We start from the raw sequence: 19,105 nt of genomic DNA, 5'->3' as shown, positions 1-19,105 counted from the left end.
ACCTCAACATCAGCAATCCAGCTACACAGGAATATTTGGATCCTGTCATGACACACAGCATTCTAAAGTGCTTATTCTAGACGTGAAATGAAAAGGCGGTTTTGTAAAAAAACAAACAAACAACTTTTATGCTGGCACGTTCCTTCTAGAACATTCAGCGCCTCATCTGTCCATGGCACAGCCAGATCTAGTCCATGCTGTGCGCTGACCTCTGTCACAGGCAGGGGACATTTCACACAATAACCTTTCCTGACAGCTTTTCATAAACAAACCACCCAGCCAGGAGCAGGGACACCCACAGGGACTCGGCATTAAAAAAAAGAAAAACAGCACCCCACTATTTAATGGCTCTTACTAGGCAGCCCATGGGTCTCCTTTAGCTTTTTCTTTTTTTTTTTTTTGTATTATTTATTTAAAAACATTTATTTTACCGCCTATAACAGACCAATCTGATTCAAGCAATGTACAAAACATATTAAAACATTTCACAACAATACATTATAAAACAACATAAAGCAATTATAACAACTTAATAACCTCGGGCAACAAGCTCCACAATATGGGGCCCATTGCTGAAAAATGATTTTGATTTTTAAATCTCTAAAAATGCAAGGTCCAAGATACTTTGTGGGGCTCCTGAATAACTATTCTCTTTCCCGTTCTCTTTGTTCTTAGGGAAAATCCCTCTTGGCAATCCCGTCTGTTCAGGTTGGCTGTTTTAAGTACAAGAAAAAAATCGGGCATACTTTAAATGTTTCTTGAGAAAGAAATATCAAGTGCAATGCCTTTTCTTTTCTTTTCAGGAGAGCAGGATGCTGGAACACGCAGCAGGGTTGCTGTCTTCCTCTCCTGCAGGCCGATACAGTAAAGTGTGCTCAGCGGAGCGCACTGTTTAACCCAGGTTGGACGCGCATCCACAACCCCTTATACAAAAAGGGACACCCCCCTCTGAAACTAATAGCGCTCATCACATGCAAATGCATGTTGATGAGGCTATTAGTCATTCGCCTGGGATACAGTAAAAAAAAAAAAAAAAATTGTGCGCCCAATGCACACATTCCACCCTCAAAAAAAGTGTACAGAAAAGCAGAAAATACTGCTTTTCTGTACATCCTCCCACTTAATATCATGGCGATATTAAGTCAGAGGAACCAAAAGATTAAAAAGAAAAAAAAGTGGGTGGCTGAGCACAGGTTAGGGAAACGGACGCTCAAAAAATTGAGCATCTGTTTTCCAAACCCGCTGACAGCCACTTCTCCTGGACTTCCGCTGCTAAGGAGGTGCTAAGAGCGCGCTATTGTCCCTTGTGCCTCCTTTTCAGCCTGACCCCTCATTTAAATACGGTATCACCCGCCCAGGAGAGGTGGCTGGGCGTGTGTTTACCTGTGCTCTTTACTGTATCGGCCTGACAGAAGCATATACAGATCTTCCTGCCCCTTTTCCCTGTCTGCTGCAATACTGCCCATCCTCATTCTTCCCTCCCACCTCTAAAGAGCCTCCATGCCCATCCCATGCATTTACATCACACCCATATCCAGCTGTTTTCATAGTTTCCTTCCACAACAGACTGATTCACAGAGCTAGAGCTTTTCCCCAAGGTATAGTTTTCTCTGATCACTCATTACCCCTCCCCCAACCTTTTTACAAAAAAGATCCCTTTGTGGCCACCAGCCTGCATCTTTCTCTGGAGGTGCAATGCCAGGTGCATTCCTCCCCCATGGAAGATGTTGGGCAGAGCCCTTGGGAGGCATTACCCGTGCATGCAGGATGAAGGTGAGACAAGGCTTACCACCTGCCCAGGTGCGAGGCGAGACATGAGCTAACAGCCATGTCCCTTCCATCACTGGAAAAAAAATAGTAAGCGCCAGCTGATCTCACACCCAGGAGAGGTTTAATGCCCTTACAAAAACATCTTAGAACTAAACCAGCTATTTTAGAAGATGAAAGACTAGTTTGGGAGGGACTGGTCTACAGAGAAACAAAGCCCAGCATCTGAAAGCAAACCACAAGATGGACAAATTACAGCTTTCTATTACTGCATTTTTCTGTGTGCCTGGCAGGGAGGAGGAGGGGGGTGGGGAACTGGGAGCTAAGAGCCCTCCCTCACTTTCAAATGTTGCGTTTATTTCTTACCTTTTCTTTTGATCATGGCTTCTAACATCTTATCCTCTTCCTCCTCTCTGCAAGAAATACATGAGAATAAGACATCGTGAGAGAGAGAGCGTGTGGTGTGTGTGTGTGTGTGTGTACCCCTCTCCCCCGAGCAGAAAATTCTGGAGCGCTTTCCTTGTTTTCAAATAAATACATCCAGGGCCAGATTAAGGCAGGTCAAGGTTCTAAGCTAGGTCAAATTTAAAAGTCTCCACAGCATTACCCCAAAAAAACCTGAAATTCAGTAATTTTTTTATATTTAGAGGACTCTCATAACCTGATACCCTATGCCAGGGATTCCCAAACTACGGCTTGATGGTCAGACCCAGCCCACAGAGCTTGTGTTTCCGGCCCCCAATGCTGTTCCTTTCTGTGGCCAAATCCATCCTGTGGAGGAAATTTTTTTTAGGGGGGTGGGTGGGGAGGAGAGAGGATGTTTTAGACGTACAGTGGCGGTAGAAGAAAGGCCCTGCTAGTGGGAGAGCTGCTGCAACATCCACCCCCAGCAAGTGAAATGCTGGCAGGGAGACCAGGCCCTGCCAGCATGAGAAGAGTTGCTGGACCCATGCTGGTGAAGGGAAGTGTGTGTGTGTGGTGGGGGAGGGTTGGTTGGTGGGGGATTTAGAGGAGAGAAGGTGGTTTGAGAGAAGGGAAGAGAAAGAGGAGGAAAGAGGATAAAAAGAAGGGAAGGAAGTGTAAGGGGAAGGGAGGGGAATTTCAGTAAGAGGGGAGGGGAGAAAGGGGAGGGAAAGAGAGAGATCATGCAAGAATGTATGGGGGGTAAGTGAATGGGGAGAATGTGCCGGAAATACATGACCATGCCAGCCAGTCACCCACCCCTGCTCCTCAGGGAGAAGATGCAGATCTGGAGGACAGAGGAAGACAGGGGCCAAGTTTCCCAAGGATGTGTGGCAGGGTTACCAACTTCTTAAGAAATATTTTTACTGACACCCATATCTCTGTGGGAACCCTGCCCCTGACTCCTCCCTTCCTCAACATTTCAAATCACTGAAAGGGGCAGACTCGAAGGAAGAACACCACCTTTCCCCCTTCATCAAACTTTAAAGAGGAAGCCCTCCCCTTACCCAGGCCTCTCATGATCTGAAATGTCACATGCAGACCTTCACTTGAGAAATGTGGGGATCCCTATCCTACACTGTAGCTTGGCTCATCCTCAAAACGCAGACCAGCTAGGGAGGCAAAGAAAAAAATATGACGACACACTGTGATGGGGTGAGTAGACCTCACGTGGGATGGACAAGCAGAGGGTTACAGCTGCCAGAGGACTGCAGGGGAGCCTTATAATTGCTTGAGAAAGGATGGTTATGCTGAGTGAAGTTGACTGAGAGCCATAGTGTGCAGTGTGTATGTGCGTGTATGTGTGCACACGTGTGCGTGTATATGGGGGAGGGGTGCTGCCTGCGTCTCAAAACTTCCCTCTTTCTGGTGATCCTGGAACAACCCTATTTTTTTTCTTTGCTGCTGTGAAGAAACCCTCAGTGGGATTTTCTGCTGCACAGATAATATGACCAGGTCCGTGGAAGGCCACAGACCGACCTTTGTATGCTGTTTGAACTCCCTCAGGCAAGGGTGAAAGACTTCCCTGTAATTTTGCCTGGGAGCTCTTACCCTGTTGAGGAGGGCAGAGACTCTCTTAAAAGGCCAAAAGCCCATGTTTCCTGGTTGTTCTCCACTGTTATAAAGCTGTACCAGTTGGTACAGACAACATTTCTATGTCACATTTATCCATGTAATTGTTCCTTCTAAGTCACCCTGTCACAGGCATTTAAGATTTCCTGTTTTACATATGATTCTTTTTCACTAGAATAAAAAACCATATTGGGGAAAACAAACTCCCCTGCTTCTTAACAATACTCCACTCCCTTCTCCTGCTTAGCAGTGTATCATCGCACGGATTTCTGCTGAACCCAAAATAGCAGCTAAGAAACATCCCTGAGCAAACGGGCAGCAGTAGTGTTGGCTCCCCTCCCCCTCCGCCGGCATCACCTCTGCCGATCCTCATCCAGGCAGTTCACAATGGCATTCCGCTGCTCAATGATGGTCACTAGCTCCTGCATCAGCACCTGCTCCCGCTCCCGGTCATCTTCACTCCAGTCTTTATCTAGGAATACAAAGCCCACCGTGAGGCCTGGGCTCCTGCCGCCCCCCCCCCCCCCTCACCACCACACTGGCGTGTTCTGGTCAGCCTGTGGCAGCAGAAGGGCGGCCATGAAATCCCTGAACTGATTTCACAATATTCGGTAGGCAGGCAATTTTTAAAAGCAATGTATCCAGCTAAAAGACTATTTACCTCGATAAATAGGCTGTTTGAAAATTGCCCACCCTGAATATGGATAAAAGTACACACCAGAATCAACAATATGCCTACTTTTACCCACAGGGAAAAGGCAGGCAGGCACCTGGCAGTTAAGTCAAGGGAGGCACTAATATTTATACTTTTACATTCTCAAATCCATACATGTTATTTTTCATGGCTAAAGTACCCACAGAAAAAGCAGGTGTAAACCTCTACAAGTGTTTTTCCTGAGCAATTCTGAAAGGAAAATGTCAGCTTACAAAATATGCTCACAGCCTTTTGAAATGTTGTCTTTTAAGATGGTGGAATCTGCCAGGGGCACAGACAGCTGCCTTTATACCCTACAGTGCACAACCCTGGATTCAGCTTCAACACACAGAACCATGGAGTGCAATTGGGGTACCCTTCCCAGGGACCTCAGGAGCCTTAACTGAACATTTGTCACACTTAAAAACATAAGACTTGCCATAGTGGGTCAGACCAAAGGTCCATCAAAGCCCAATATCCTGTCTCCATCAGTAGCCAAATCCAGGTCACAAGTACCTGGCAGGATCCCAAGGGGTAGACAGACTTCATGCTGCTTATCCCAGGGATAGAAGTGGATTTCTGCAATTCCACCTTAATAATGCTTTATAGACTTTTCCTCAGAAACTTGTCCAAACCTTTTTTTTACAAGCAGCTACATAAAAGCTTTCACCACATTTTCTGGCAATGAATTGCAGAGCTTAATTATACATTGAGTACAAAAATATTTTATCTTATTTGTTTTAAATGTATTACCTAGTAACTTAATTGTGCGCCCCCTGGTCCTTGTACTTTTTCAAAGCATAAACAACTGATTAACATTTACTCATTCCATTCCATTCCTTCTCTTCTCCAAGCTGAAGAGTCCTAACCTCTTTAGCCTTTCCTCATAGGGGAATTGTTCCATCCCTTTATTATTTTGGTTGCCCTTCTCTGTAATTTTTTTTTAATTTTGCTATATCTTTTTTGACATTCGGTGACCAGAACTGCACACAATATTCAAGATCAGGTCATACCATGGAGTGACAGAGAGGCATTTTGATATTCTCTGTTTTATTCTCCATTCCTTTCCTAATAATTTCTAGTATTCTCTTTGCTTTCTTGGCTGCTGCTGCACACTGAGCAGAGGATTTCTACGTATTATCAATGATGACTCCTAGATCTTCTTCTTGAATGGTGACTCCTAATGTGGAACCTTGCACTGTGTAGCTATAATTTGGGTTACTCTTCCCTATGTGCATCACTTTGCACTTGTCCACGTTAAACTTCATTTGCATGCCCAATCTCCCAGTTTTGCAAGGTCCTCTTGAAATTTCTCACAATCCTCTTGCAATTTAGCAACTCTAAATAATTTTGTGTCATCAGCAGATTTGATCACCTCACTTGTTGTTCCCAATTTAAGGTTGTTTATACATATATTAAAAAGCAGTGGTCCAGTATAGATCTCTGGGGGACTCCACTATTCACCTTTCTCCATTGGTAAAATGTATTATTTAGCCCTACTCTTGGTTGACTATCTTTTATCCAGTTTGTCATGCACAATAGGACACGGACCCTCATCCCATGACTTTTTAATTTCCTAAGAAGTCTCTCATGATGGACTTTGTCAAATGCTTTCTGGAATCCAGATACACAATATCAACTGGCTCATTTTTATGCACGTTTATTTATGCCCTGATTTGCCCCCTCGCCAGCGGAGGAGCCAGTCAAGGGAGAACCAAAATCTGGCGTCCCCCCAGTCAAGGCTGTGAAAAACCCATCATCAGAATGAGAAGAGCTAGACTTAGCAAAATCTGAGGAAGACAACTCTCCCTGAGCATCTGAACAGCACTGACAGAGGTTAGAAGCCAGGTCAGGCTGAGAAGCCCTAATATGACAGGCAACACAAATGTCTCCATCTACTGGCAGGGATGAATAAACCCAGGAGTCTGGACCGATCCAGGTACGTACAGGGAATGCTGCGGTTAACGTGCATCAGAATGGCTCGCACTCAAAAATGAAATGCGACCAAAAATTAAACACCTAGAAGAAAGCGTGGCAAGGCGCACGCACCATCTATGCGCCAAGTTACGCGCATAAGGTTTGTGCATGTAAAAAGCACGCCCAAAAATTGAGTGCACAATGCATGCACAGAGCGACACACCGCACACACCGACAGCCTATAGAGGGTGGCAGAACACGCACAAAAGCACACGAAAGCAACCGCCGCAGCCTACCATGCGGCATGCAAGGAAAAAGCCTAAGTGCGGGGCCTAGTCCACTGGGGGCTGCTCAACCGGCCAGGCTGCCCAGTTCCCCAAACCCAATGGGAACAAACGTCGGCACGGCACGCTGAGAACGGAGACCAGAGGAGGTCCTGAAACCCCTCTGTCTCTGATTCAGGTAAACCTCTCTCTTTTTTTTTTTAAACTTACTGAGCTCAGTACTTACCGGCTGAGTACAGAGACAGTCTCCAGCTGCGGGGGGGAGAGAGCATCTGCCGTCACCGCCGCACTCAACCTCCTGCACCCGCTGCTGCCTTTCAGCTGAACTAGCAGCTAAGTCCATGCCAGGAAACCCAGCTACCAAACCAAGGCACTCATCTGAGGGACCACAGAAATCGCCTCAGGAATTCTCAACTGGGGGAGGGACCTTTAGGTATCACCACAGGAGAGTGAGGCTTTCTTTTCCTGAATTTAGAATTTCAAATTTCTCCTTTCAAAAAGCTCAAAGCAATCCCCACAGGGAGATGCACGTCCACCATCTGCTGGAATGGAGAATAATGGCAGGCTGGGGTCACTGTAGGGTTATACATACTGTGATGTCAGCTTGCTCTGACTCCATCTGCTGGCAGGGGAGCATAAACCCATTGGTCCTGAGTCCATCTGTCTAGGAAATTCTCTCTTTGCCTTCCTCATCAATGCTTTGTATCTAACTTGCCAATATTTATACTGTTTTCTGTTCTCTTCATTCAGATCCTTTTTTCATTTCTTGAAAGATGTTCTTTTAGATATTATAGCCTCTCTCACCTCACCTTTTAATCATGCCGGTGGTCGTTTAGCTTTCCTTCCACTTTTTCTAATGCATAGAATACATCTGGTCTGGGCTTCCAAGATGGCATTTTCAAATATCCATGCCTAATACATACTCTTAGACAGTAACTTTTAAACAATTGCATGTGTGCACATGTACGTGTATATGCTGGCCCACGTCCATAGACACTGCCATTTTATAATATACACTCATATATGTACACATGTTGTAAAATAGGCTGAACACGCAAATGTGCACAATTTTAAATGGACGTGCTCATGTGCACGCAAATGCCACGTCTTCCGTGTAAGTGGAAGAATTTTACAAGGGAGGTGCACCGACGCCATAGCTAGTTATCCCAATTTGTTCCCAGTTCACCCAGTTTAGGGATAGGACTTCCAAACCCCCCCCCTAGTACAATAGTCTCTCTTTCCCTCGGTTAGCCTTGACTCTTAAAAACCAGCTGATTAGCTTACACTTTTTTATTTTATTACTTACAAGCCATCTATAGCAGTGGTAAAGTTACATGGCGGGGGACCCCGGCGTGCATGTGAAGTGTTTACACACACATCACTTGGCCTTCCCCCAACATGCCCATGCCCTGCCCCTTTATAGAAATGTTTGCCTGTGCACGCAGCAGGAGATATGCGCATCTATGGGCGACTTATAAAACCTGCTTGGCGTGCGCAGGCCCAACTTGTGCACATTTCTCACGGCTTAAGGCGCGCATAGGGCTTTTTAAAATTTGCCTGTAAATCTTTGCAGCTGCTCCTTTCGTTTTTTTCCTAACCATTTTCATTTTGTCATAGTCACCTAGATGAATGTGAAATGCTGTTGCAGTACATTTGTTTTAGTGTCCTCACTCTAGTTATTAAGTCAAATTTGATCATGTTGTGATCACTATTGCCAAATGGCTTCAACACTGTTACCTCTTGCACCAAATCCTGTTTCCACTAAGGACTAGGTCTAAACTATTTTCCCGTGAAGCAGACATTTCCATGAAGAGGAAAATTAGTTTCTTACCTGATAATTTTCGTTCCTGTAGTACCAAGGATCAGTCCAGACACCTGGGTTGTGACTCCGCACCAGCAGATGGAGACAGAGCAAAACTTGTCGGGCACCCCTACATATAGTAAGGCGCCACCCACAGCCCGTCAGTCTTACGTATTGTCAAAGCAAAATTGGAACATCCCAACTAGCTAACTATACCGCCCGAAACCCGGGCTGATTCAAAGAACCCCCAGCTGGATCAGAACTCCCAAAACCAGAGGCCCCAACAACATACAAGGAAAACCATAGAGTGCCAACCGAGCGGACTCTCCTCCTCGTGATACGAACAAAAACAGATTACATGGGCGGGCTCCTGGACTGATCCTTGGTACTACAGGAACGAAAATTATCAGGTAAGAAACTAATTTTCCTTTCCCTGTACGTACCAGGATCAGTCCAGACACCTGGGATGTACCAGAGCTGAATTACCAAGGGTGGGAGCCAGAGAGTCCCGCTCGCAGAACCCTCTCTCCGAATCCCCCGGAATCCCGGCCCTGAACATCCAATTGGTAGTGTCCGGCAAACGTGTGCAACAACTTCCAAGTCGCCGCTCTGCAAATTTCCTGTGGGGACACATGCGAGGACTCCGCCCAGGAAGCAGCTTGCGCTCGCGTCGAGTGAGCCCTAAACCCCGCGGGAACCGACTTCCCGTTCACTATGTACGCAGAAGCAATGGCCTCCTAGAGCCATCGCGCAAGCGTGGTACGGGACGCTGCCGCCCCCCGTTTTGGCCCCGAGCACAAAACAAAGAGATGGTCCGAGACCCGAAAGTATTCGTGTCCTCCAGATAACGGATCAAAACTCTGCGAACATCAAGCTTCTTCAACCTCCTAGCCTCAGGATCCGAATTCCCCCCTTCCGGAAAAGCGGGCAGCTCCCCAGATTGGTTCAAATGAAAAGCTGACACCACCTTCGGGAGGAAAGAGGGAACCGTTCTCAACAAGACCCCCGCCTCCGAGAAGCGTAAGAATGGCCCTCGGCAGACAGCGCCTGTAATTCTGAGACTCGTCTCGCCGACGCAATCGCCACGAGAAATACCGTCTTAAGAGTGAGGTCCTTTAGCGTCGCCCGCTTGATAGGCTCAAAAGGCGAAGTACACAGAGCAGACAGAACGCAATTGAGATTCCAAGAAGGACAAAGCTGACGTAGTGGCGGCCGCAGATGCTTAACTCCTCGCAGAAAACGCGCCACATCCGGATGATGTGCGAGCGACCTACCATGCACCTGCCCTCTAAGGCAACCAAGTGCCGCTACCTGGACCCTAAGCGTACGACAAGACAGCCCTCTAGTGAGGCCTGCCTGAAGAAACTCAAGGACATCCGGAACGGATGGCAGCACCGGACTCAGCTTCCGAGCTCTACACCAATCTTCAAACACCGTCCAAACCCGAACGTAGGCGAAGGACGTGGACCGCTTCCGAGAACTGAGCAAGGTGACTACCACCGCATCCGAACATCCTTTATTCTTCAAGCGTTTCCTCTCAAAGCCAGGCCGCGAGACAGAAGTGATCCGCGTCCTCCAAACAGATGGGTCCTTGACGTAGAAGCGCTGCCGCCCCTCGGAACCTGAGAGGGGGCTCCCGCGCCAGCTGCAGGAGATCCGCGAACCAAGGACGCCGCGGCCACTCGGGCGCCACCAAAACCACGTCCGTGGGATGCATCTCTATACGACGAAGCACTTTGCCTATCAGAGGCCAAGGAGGGAACACATACAGCAGAATGTCCGTGGGCCAGGGGAGGACCAGAGCATCCACCCCTTCGGCCCCCCTTTCTCTTCTTCGACTGAAGAACCTCGGGGCTCTGGCGTTCTGCGCCGTGGCCATCAGATCCATGTGTGGCGTTCCCCACCTCTCGCAGAGGAGGTGGTAAGCTAACTCCGGCAGTTCCCATTCCCCCGGGTCCAAGCGATGTCGACTGAGAAAATCCGCTTGCACATTGTCAACCCCGGCGATATGGGATGCCGCGAGGCTGCTTAGATACTTTTCCGCCCACACCATCAGTTGCCGCGTCTGCTCTGCGACGGCTCTGCTCCTTGTTCCTCCCTGGCGATTGAAGTACGCCACTGTGGTCGCGTTGTCCGACAAGACTCTGCCTGCCTTCCCGTGTATCAACGGGAGAAAGGACTGCAGCGCCAACAAGACCGCCCTGGTCTCCAAGCAATTGATGGACCACTTTGACTGAGCTGTGGACCACTGTCCTTGCACCTAGCGTCCCCTGCAGACTGCCCCCCAGCCTGTTAGATTGGCATCCGTAGCGACCACCGTCCAGGTGGGCGTGAGCAGGGACACGCCGCGTGTCAGATTGTCGGAGCTGAGCCACCACTGTAGGCTGGCTCTCGCCTGATCCGAGAGTGGAAGCGGAAGGTGAAACTCCTCCGATACTGGGCGCCAGCGGGAGAGCAATGCAGATTGTAATGGCCGTAGAGGAGCAAACGTCCAGTGAACCAATGCCACCGTCGACGCCATCGACCCCAAAACCATCAGATGATCATGGACCTGAGGGCACCGCAGGGACATTAACCGGCGCACCTGCCCCTGGAGCTTGCACACCCTCTCCGGTGACAGGAACACTCTGCCCTGCTTTGTGTCGAACAGCGCTCCCAGGTACTGCAGTGTCTGAGTGGGAACAAGGCAACTCTTGGCAAGGTTGACCACCCATCCGAGGGATCGCAAGAGGTGCAGGACCCTGTCGACCGCCTGTCGGTATCGGCTCTCCGTCTTGGCCCGGATGAGCCAGTCGTCCAAGTAGGGATGTACCAGGAATCCCTCTTTGCGAAGCTCGGCTGCCACCACCACCATTACCTTTGTAAACATTCGCGGAGCGGTGGCGAGGCCGAAGGGGAGAGCCTTGAATTGATAATGCCTGCACAGGATACAGAAGCGCAGGAACTGACGATGGTCTGGCTGAATGCCGATATGAAGGTAGGCCTCCGTGAGGACCAAGGATGCCAGGAACTCGCCTGGACGCACCGATGCTATCACGGACCGGATCGTCTCCATCTTGAAACGCGGGACACGAAGACATCTGTTGACCCCTTTCAGGTCTAGGATGGGCCTGAAGGTACCTTCCTTCTTTGGCACGATGAAGTAGATGGAGTACGTTCCCCAACCGTGTTGTCCCGGTGGCACGGGCATTATTGCGCCCAGGTCTTGTAATCGACACAGCGTCTCCCTGACGGCCGCTTGTTTGCCGCGCCCCTTGCAAGGGGAGACCAAAAACTTTTCCGCTGGCAGCCGTGCAAAATCTAAAGCGTAGCCTTGTCTTATCACGGTGAGGACCCACTGATCCGTCGTTATCCTGGTCCATTCCCCGTAGAAGCGCTGCAGCCTGGCCCCCACGTTTGGCACGGCCGGAGGAGCCGACCGCCGGGAATGGACCGCTCGAATTTCATTGGGAGGGCTTTGGACCCGACCCCGAGGAGGGCCCGTCTCGCCTCCCAAACCTTCTGCCACGAAAGGACTGCGACCACGACGGTGTCCTCGAAGATCCAGACCCAGCCCGGTAGGAGGGCCCCGACGACCTCTGCGGCCGCGACTTTCGAGGTCCCTGAAACCGAGCTCTACTGGAGAAAGACGTCCTGCTTCTGTGCCTGTCCTCAGGCAACTTGAAAACCCTGTTCTCACCAAGCGACTGCATCAGGTCGTCCAGCTCCTACCGAACAGCAGCTTCCCTTTCAACGGGAGGGCACCGAGATGAGCCTTAGAGGACCCATCCGCCGCCCAATTCCTGAGCCACAGCAATCTGCGTGCCGAAACAGCTGAGACCCGCATTGGCCTGAAGGACCTGCGCCCAGCGCAGCCCGGCTCGGAGCGCAAAGTTACTGCAAATGGCCGCGCGGACTCCCAGGGCCGACGCTTCGAACACCTTCTTCAGCTGACCTTCAAGCTTCCGGTCCTGAATATCCTGAAGGGCCGTGGCTCCTGTGACCGGAATGGTGGACCGCTTTGTAACCGCCGACACCGCGGCATCTACCCTGGGAAAACGCAGCATCTCCAGCGCGTCCTCCGGTAATGGGTACAGCTTATCCATCGCTTTACTGACCTTTAAACCCAACTCTGGAGTATCCCATTCTCGGAATAGAATATCAGTCGCCGAGAAGTGGAACGGGAAGGCCACCGCTGGTCCTGTAAGACCCAGCAGCACCGGGTCCATCTTGGCATCTGTCCGAGACCCCACCGGTGGGGCATCCACTCCTACCTCTTGCAAGATGGCCGGGATCAACGGAGCCAGCTCCTCCTTCCGGAACAAGCGTACGACCTTGGGGTCATCACCTTCCACCGGTGGCGCTCCTTTAGCGCTCCCGGCTGGCACCGCCTCCGGTTCGGCGTGCGCCCCAGTCTCACCTGGTGGCTCCGCATCCAAAACCTCCTCCGCAGAGGAATCCGCCTCGGACTCCGAATCTTGGGGGGCCCCCCGTAAGGGTTGCCGCTCCCTGGGGGGATCCGCGGGTCGCCGCAGGGCTTCCCCTGCCTTTTTCTTCCGGGGTACCGGTTTGTCCGAACCCCCTTTAGCTGATCTTCTTTTTCTCCTTGATTGTTTGTACTTCACAAGTTTGTGCAGCAAACTTGCCAAATCTGAGGAGAAAGAGGCCTCCGAGTCCGAGGAGGCCCCCTGCAGGCTTCGATCATCCGGTGAGTCCTCCGCCCCCGGGGGGGCCCCCCCGGAGGGTCGCTGCTGCGGGGAAAGTGGGGGGGGCAATCCGGCATCCCCCCCGGCCTTCCTCGTGGCTTCTCTTACCGAAGCCAAAATGGCCGCCGTTCCCGCGCTCAGCGGGAACGGCTCAGCACTGCCCCCTGCAACATGCTCGTCGCGCGGCGGCGATCGCGTCGGCCGGGAACGGACCCCCCCCGACCGCCCTCGGACGGCCCCTCGCCGCCCGAGACACAATTTGAGCAGACCCCCTCCCTAGAGACGCGCACGCGCGGCACGAAGCACCCCTCGGCATGCGGCACACTGGCTACGGCCCGCGGCCGGGAGGAAGGAGGGAAATAAAAAACAAATTGCGCGATCTCGGACGGTCCCTGAACGGCCCCGCTCCCCCCCCCGCGACGAAAACGGAGCGAAACGGAGCCCAATCAAACAAAAATAAAACACAAACTTTTTTTTTTCTTTTCTTTTCTTGTACTCGCCGCTGGCCCTGGTCCTGATTCCTCCTGTCCAGCGGGGGTAAGTGAACCGGGCTCCCCGGTGTCACCCCCGACGCTGCTGCCAGTCCTGGCCGGGTTCTCAACCCCAGCAGCGGCCTCAACCAGAGGGGGATGGTCCCCTCAGGACCTTACAACCCCCCTGGGAGGCATACAGGACTCGGGCGTCCGCTGCAGATTTCTTTCCTCTTCTCTTCTTCTTCTTTTATTTTATATTTTTCTTTTTTTCCCCAAAATCCCCTGACTAGTTAACTAACCAGGATCAATCGAGACTGTGGGTGGACCTGCCCCATCTGCTGGAGACAGAGAAAGACTGACGGGCTGTGGGTGGCGCCTTACTATATGTAGGGGTGCCCGACAAGTTTTGCTCTGTCTCCATCTGCTGGTGCGGAGTCACAACCCAGGTGTCTGGACTGATCCTGGTACGTACAGGGAACAGACATTTATTTCATCTAGGAAAAGAAAATTATTCCTTACCTGCTAATTTTCATTCCTGTAGTACCATGGATCAGTCCAGTGGGTGGGTTACGTCCCCCGTCCAGCAGATGGAGTCAGACAAAACTTCAGAGGGTGCTGCCTTATAAGCCAGTGCACCCTCTGCCAATCTTCAGTAATAAGAATAGCAAAGCAGTAAATACTGAGAATGATGGATCAAGGAAACCAGACCTGCATAACTACGAACAGAGAATACAAATTAGACAAATTAGTGCCAAAGGATAATGGCCTGAGCCCAATTCCCTGGGCGGCACTGGAAGAATTGCTCCGAGGGCCAGGAGCCTGTTGAGAGTCTGCCGTACAATGAGCTGCTTTTGGGGTGATCTGCAGGGAGAGAAGAGAAACCTGTCTCTTGGGGCTCGAGCAAAATCCAATGCGTAGCCACGCCTTAGGATGTCTAGGACCCACTGATCCGACGTGATCCGGACCCACTCCTCGTAGAACAGAGAAATCCGTCCCCCGATCCTGGGGGTCGGGGAGTGGGTCACTCTGGCATCATTGCTAGGACTTTGAGGGAGCCCCCTGGACAATCCCGTCCCTTGTCGGTCTGCGGCCTCGAAAGGACCAGACCCAAGACTGAGATTGGGAAGAGGGCGTCCGAGGGGTCATTTGTGTAGTAGTGCGGAAACAGCGTTGACTGTGGAACCGGCTCCTAGAGAAATTGAACGATCTCGAGGCTCGTGGCCTATCTTCTGGGAGGCGATGAACCGTATTCTCTCCGAGGGACTTGATAATCTTGTCCAAATCATCCTCGAAAACAAATTTCCCCTTAAACGGGAGAGACCCCAACTGCGTCTTGGATGAGGAATCAGCCGACCAGTTGCACAGCCAGAGGAGATGGCGAGCCGACACTGCTGAGACCATGGATCTGGCCAGGACTCTGAGGAGATCATATAGGGCATCAGCTCTATAGGCTATAACAGCCTCCAAACGGTCTGCCTGTCTTGCTTCCTCCGGTGGTAGCTCTTGTAAAGTAAGGAGCTGCTGTACCCAGCGAAGACCTGCTCTTTGTGCCAGCAAGCTACAGATGGCCGCCTGGACTCCCAGGGCGGAAACCTCAAATACCCTCTTGAGATAGACTTCTAGCTTCCTGTCCTGCAGATCTCGCAGAGCTGTGCCTCCCGTCACCAGAATGGTCGTACATTTCATGACAGCCGAGACCGCGGAGTCGACCTTTGGGACCTTAAGTAGTTCGATTAAGTCCTCAGGGAGAGCATACAGCTTGTCCATTGCCCTGCTGACCTTCAGCGAGGCTTCGGGCGAATCCCATTCCTTCTCCATCAACTGAAGGAAGGTGGGATGGGCAGGAAAAGCCCTGGATGGAGGGCGATGACCTGCCAGCAATGGGTCTCCCTTCTTCACTGAAGTGGAGGGGCCAGGTAGATCCCCGGGGGCCTCAATGTCCAGTTCTTGTAGAATGTGAGGAATAAGATTGTCCAACTTGTCGCTTTGAAAAATCCGGAGGGCCCTAGGGTCGTCCCCTTCCATCAGGGCCACAAGGAGGGGATCATCCAGGAGAAGAGGGACATCCAATGCAGGGTCTGTTCCCAGGTCTACCCCTCCCGTAAGGGGGAGAGCCAGACGCACCCGGGAGGTCCCTGGAGGGACCCCCTGGTGCCCTCCCAGCTGAGATCTCTACTCCCTGGGGGACTACCCCAGGAGGAGGATCAGCTGCCCTGGGTATCTTGGGAGGCAGAGGCCCTGTTGCAGAATCCGGGGGCTGAGACATTCTGGCCAGATAAGCATTGTGCATGAGGAACACAAAGTCTGTTGAAAACGGAGGGGGGTCCGGGGGGGGGCATAGGAGGGGGGTCCCCCGGAATTAAGGAGGACCCTAGAGGAGGAACCAGAGTTAAAACCGGTGGTAGGCGTGCAAAAACAGCATCTGAGTCCTCTCTGGAGAGCAGTGGAACAGCCGGCTCCAAATCCAAAATGGCCGCCGGGAGCCGGCCCCTGCCTGTGAAGACGCGCTTGGATGCGCGAACCAGGGCGTCTCGGAGGCTGCGAGGTGCCCTCCTCACCAGGGAGGCACCTCGTGCAAACGCCCTCCCGGGGGAGCCGGGCGACTCCCCGCAGGCTGCACATCTGCAAGCCCTCGGCATGAAAGGAGGGGCGAGCCGCGAGGAAAACCAGCATTGCCGCGGGCAGCAGGAAAAACGCCTCCGCTAACAGAATCACCGACCCCGGAGAGGCACAAGTGCTTGCACAGGAATGTTACGTCTCTGCGGTAAGCAGCCGGTCGGGCTGTGGCAGGAGGGGGGGGAGAGGTTGAAACCTCCAACGTGCACCCCTGGTAGAGCTGCTTTAAGGAAAGAAACCTAAGGGGAGAAAAAGATCACAGGAACTTACCCCATACAGCCATAGAAGAAAAGTGAGAGACAGACAGTGAGAAAACAGATCTGCCTGCAAGTTAAATTAGTGAAATCGCTTTAGAATTAGTCATAGTCTTTTTTTTTTTTTTTTTTAATAACTTGATCCATCTAGCAAAGCAGACGAGAAGGAAGAAACAAACATTCTATCCAAGTACTGGGGAAACAGAGGTTCCCCTGCTCCTATCTGCTGGAGTCAGAAAGATACTGGAGATTGGCAGAGTGTGCACTGGCTTATAAGGCAGCAGCCTCGGAAGTTTTGTCTGACTCCATCTGCTGGACAGGGGACATAACCCACCGTCTGGACTGATCCAGGTACTTACAGGGAACTTATCTCTCTAGAATGTCCTGATGTGACATTCACCCAATCAATAGTAGGGTAAGTGAAATCACCCATTATTAATTACTGTGCTGCTAATTTTGTTAGAGGATTTCTCGTAGTATGCTACTTGCCCATTCTGGCCAGGTGGGCGGTAATACACTCCCACTATTTTATTCTCCTTTTCACCTGGAATTTCTATCCATAAAGTTTCTATAGTGCATTTTGTGTCCTGTAGAACTTTTATCCTGTTTGACTCAATACCCCTCTTTAATAAAGAGTGCCACCCCTCCACCAATTTGATCCATCCTATCATTTTGATATATTTGTACCCTGGTATCACAGTGTCGCATTGGTTATCCTCCTTCCACCAGGTCTCTGAGATGCCAATCATATCAACCTCTTAATCCAGTGCTTTACACTCTTAACTCTCCCATCTTATTGACGTCTAGCATTTGTGTACAGACATTTCAAAGTCTATTTTTTGTTTGTATTAACAACCTGCTTATCAGCTGAGAGGGATAATTTGAAATCTTTCTGCTGTCTGCTCTTTACTTCTGCATGAGAGAAGGAAGCCACATGCAAGCAATTTGACTGGAGAGCTGCGAGAAATGAGCCATGCTCTATGGTCTTAACTAACTGGCCTTTAGGCCTGACTAGTACCCAAACAAACCCGGTCTGGTCATTGCAGCAGTGGTCATGAGCCAGGGTTCCTTCCAGAACCTTGCAATCACGGGCTCTGAACCTGGACACTAGGTATTACCTTTGAGTGTTGACCGACTTCCTTTCCCCCTGGGTGACTGTGAATGCCACCTGCATAGTTTCCCCAGCCCCAATTGACTCAGAGATCGAACCATGGACCTTCCACAAAGCAGTGTGTATCACTGCCACTGAGCTACTAGGCCAGTCTGGGAAAAAGCACTCTTCTAATAAATGTCAACTGCAATTTAAAAAGACGACAGGTCATTTGGAAGTGCATAGTGGCCCTGTGAGCACTCACCTGGCTTGTTCAGGAGGCACCGAAGCTCATACTCCACATCTGCCTGCCGCTGTTCCAGATTCTGTTGCTTAAAGCTGGGAGAGAAAGAACAGCCATCTGAGAAAGGCATCGGGGGTGGGGGGGGCAAATGCTGGGAGTGAAGGTGTATAGTTCTGTCAGGAATGGCGCAGCTACAGCAGAGCAGGAAAGGGTGCCAATATGCTGGGGCTGCCTAGGAGGGTCTCTGAGAAAGGGTAGGGAACTGCTACAGCTGTGTAAGTGTGCGGGGTGACCTCACTCACATGTAGACGAGCTCCGATTCACGTCGCACCAGCATGTGCTTCTCATGGATCAGCTTAAACCACTCAACCAGGAGATTGTCCTCTTCATTTTCTGCCAATAAACCCAGAGAGAGAGAGTCCAGTCACAGGGTGAGATGAGAGAGTACAGTTCTTGCTCTCTCCCTGCACCTTAATTATACAGGAATGGTACCACCATATATAAGACAGTGCAACTCCATCAACTGCTTATTCCCCACGGAGATTGTATAGTCCTGTCCCTCCTCGTACAGCGACGGAACAGCCCTCTTACCATTCTCAATGCTGCGCAGTTTCTCCTCCAGGTCCACCCCGCGGTGCTCCAACTCATCTAGCTGCTGTTCGATGGCATCCATCTCCCCCTGAATGTCCTCCTCTGGGATATACTGATCTGCCTGCACCTACCAAGCAACGAAAGAACCTGTCACCCTGCCATCTGGCCACCAGAGGAATCTGTAAGAGTGCCAACACCATACCTTGCGCTTGATGAGAGGGAATCCATGGCCTGGGGCAGGAGGACGCGCCGGCTTGGGTCCTTTTGAATTTTTCCTCTTTGCAGGCGAGGGGACAGGCGATGGTTTTCTGTTGAAGGGATTCTCTTTGCACGACAACTAGTAGGGGAGATGGTAGGAACAAAAAACCACAAAGATTTTCAGGAGCCACCTGGCACAGACTCTTGCACTGAGAACTGGGACATTTAAGCAGCAGCAGAGAGGTCTGCTTCAGTGTTAATGGGCAGAAGAAAAACTGGGTTTTATATTTAACCCAATGTTGCAGAATTGTAAAAACCATTTTGGTCCTGAAGAAAACCTGATCCCTTGCAGGCAGTGTGTCGCTATTCCTTTAACGGACCTCTTTCTTCTTTGCTCACCTCTAGCTCTATTTAAAGTATTTTCCCCTACGCACGTCTCCAGCAAAAGGCCATTCTA

General features: G+C 50.8%; 1 protein-coding gene across 1 annotated transcript in view; it reads right to left on the bottom strand.

Annotated features, from left to right (window-relative positions):
• MICALL1 (MICAL like 1) overlaps positions 1-19,105 on the bottom strand; it is a gene marked incomplete at its 5' end in the record, with an annotated part of 72,311 nt that overhangs the window by 9,692 nt on the left and 43,514 nt on the right. The window contains 6 exon segments of the mRNA XM_029590138.1: positions 2,134-2,180; positions 4,159-4,273; positions 17,881-17,954; positions 18,162-18,252; positions 18,451-18,577; positions 18,653-18,787. Coding sequence (XP_029445998.1) covers positions 2,134-2,180; positions 4,159-4,273; positions 17,881-17,954; positions 18,162-18,252; positions 18,451-18,577; positions 18,653-18,787 — 589 coding nt within the window.

This window comes from Rhinatrema bivittatum, chromosome 2, assembly GCF_901001135.1.
Source record: "Rhinatrema bivittatum chromosome 2, aRhiBiv1.1, whole genome shotgun sequence".
Taxonomy (NCBI): domain Eukaryota; kingdom Metazoa; phylum Chordata; class Amphibia; order Gymnophiona; family Rhinatrematidae; genus Rhinatrema; species Rhinatrema bivittatum.
Note: the sequence above shows the minus strand (reverse complement) of the source record. Positions and strands in the feature narration are given on the sequence as shown.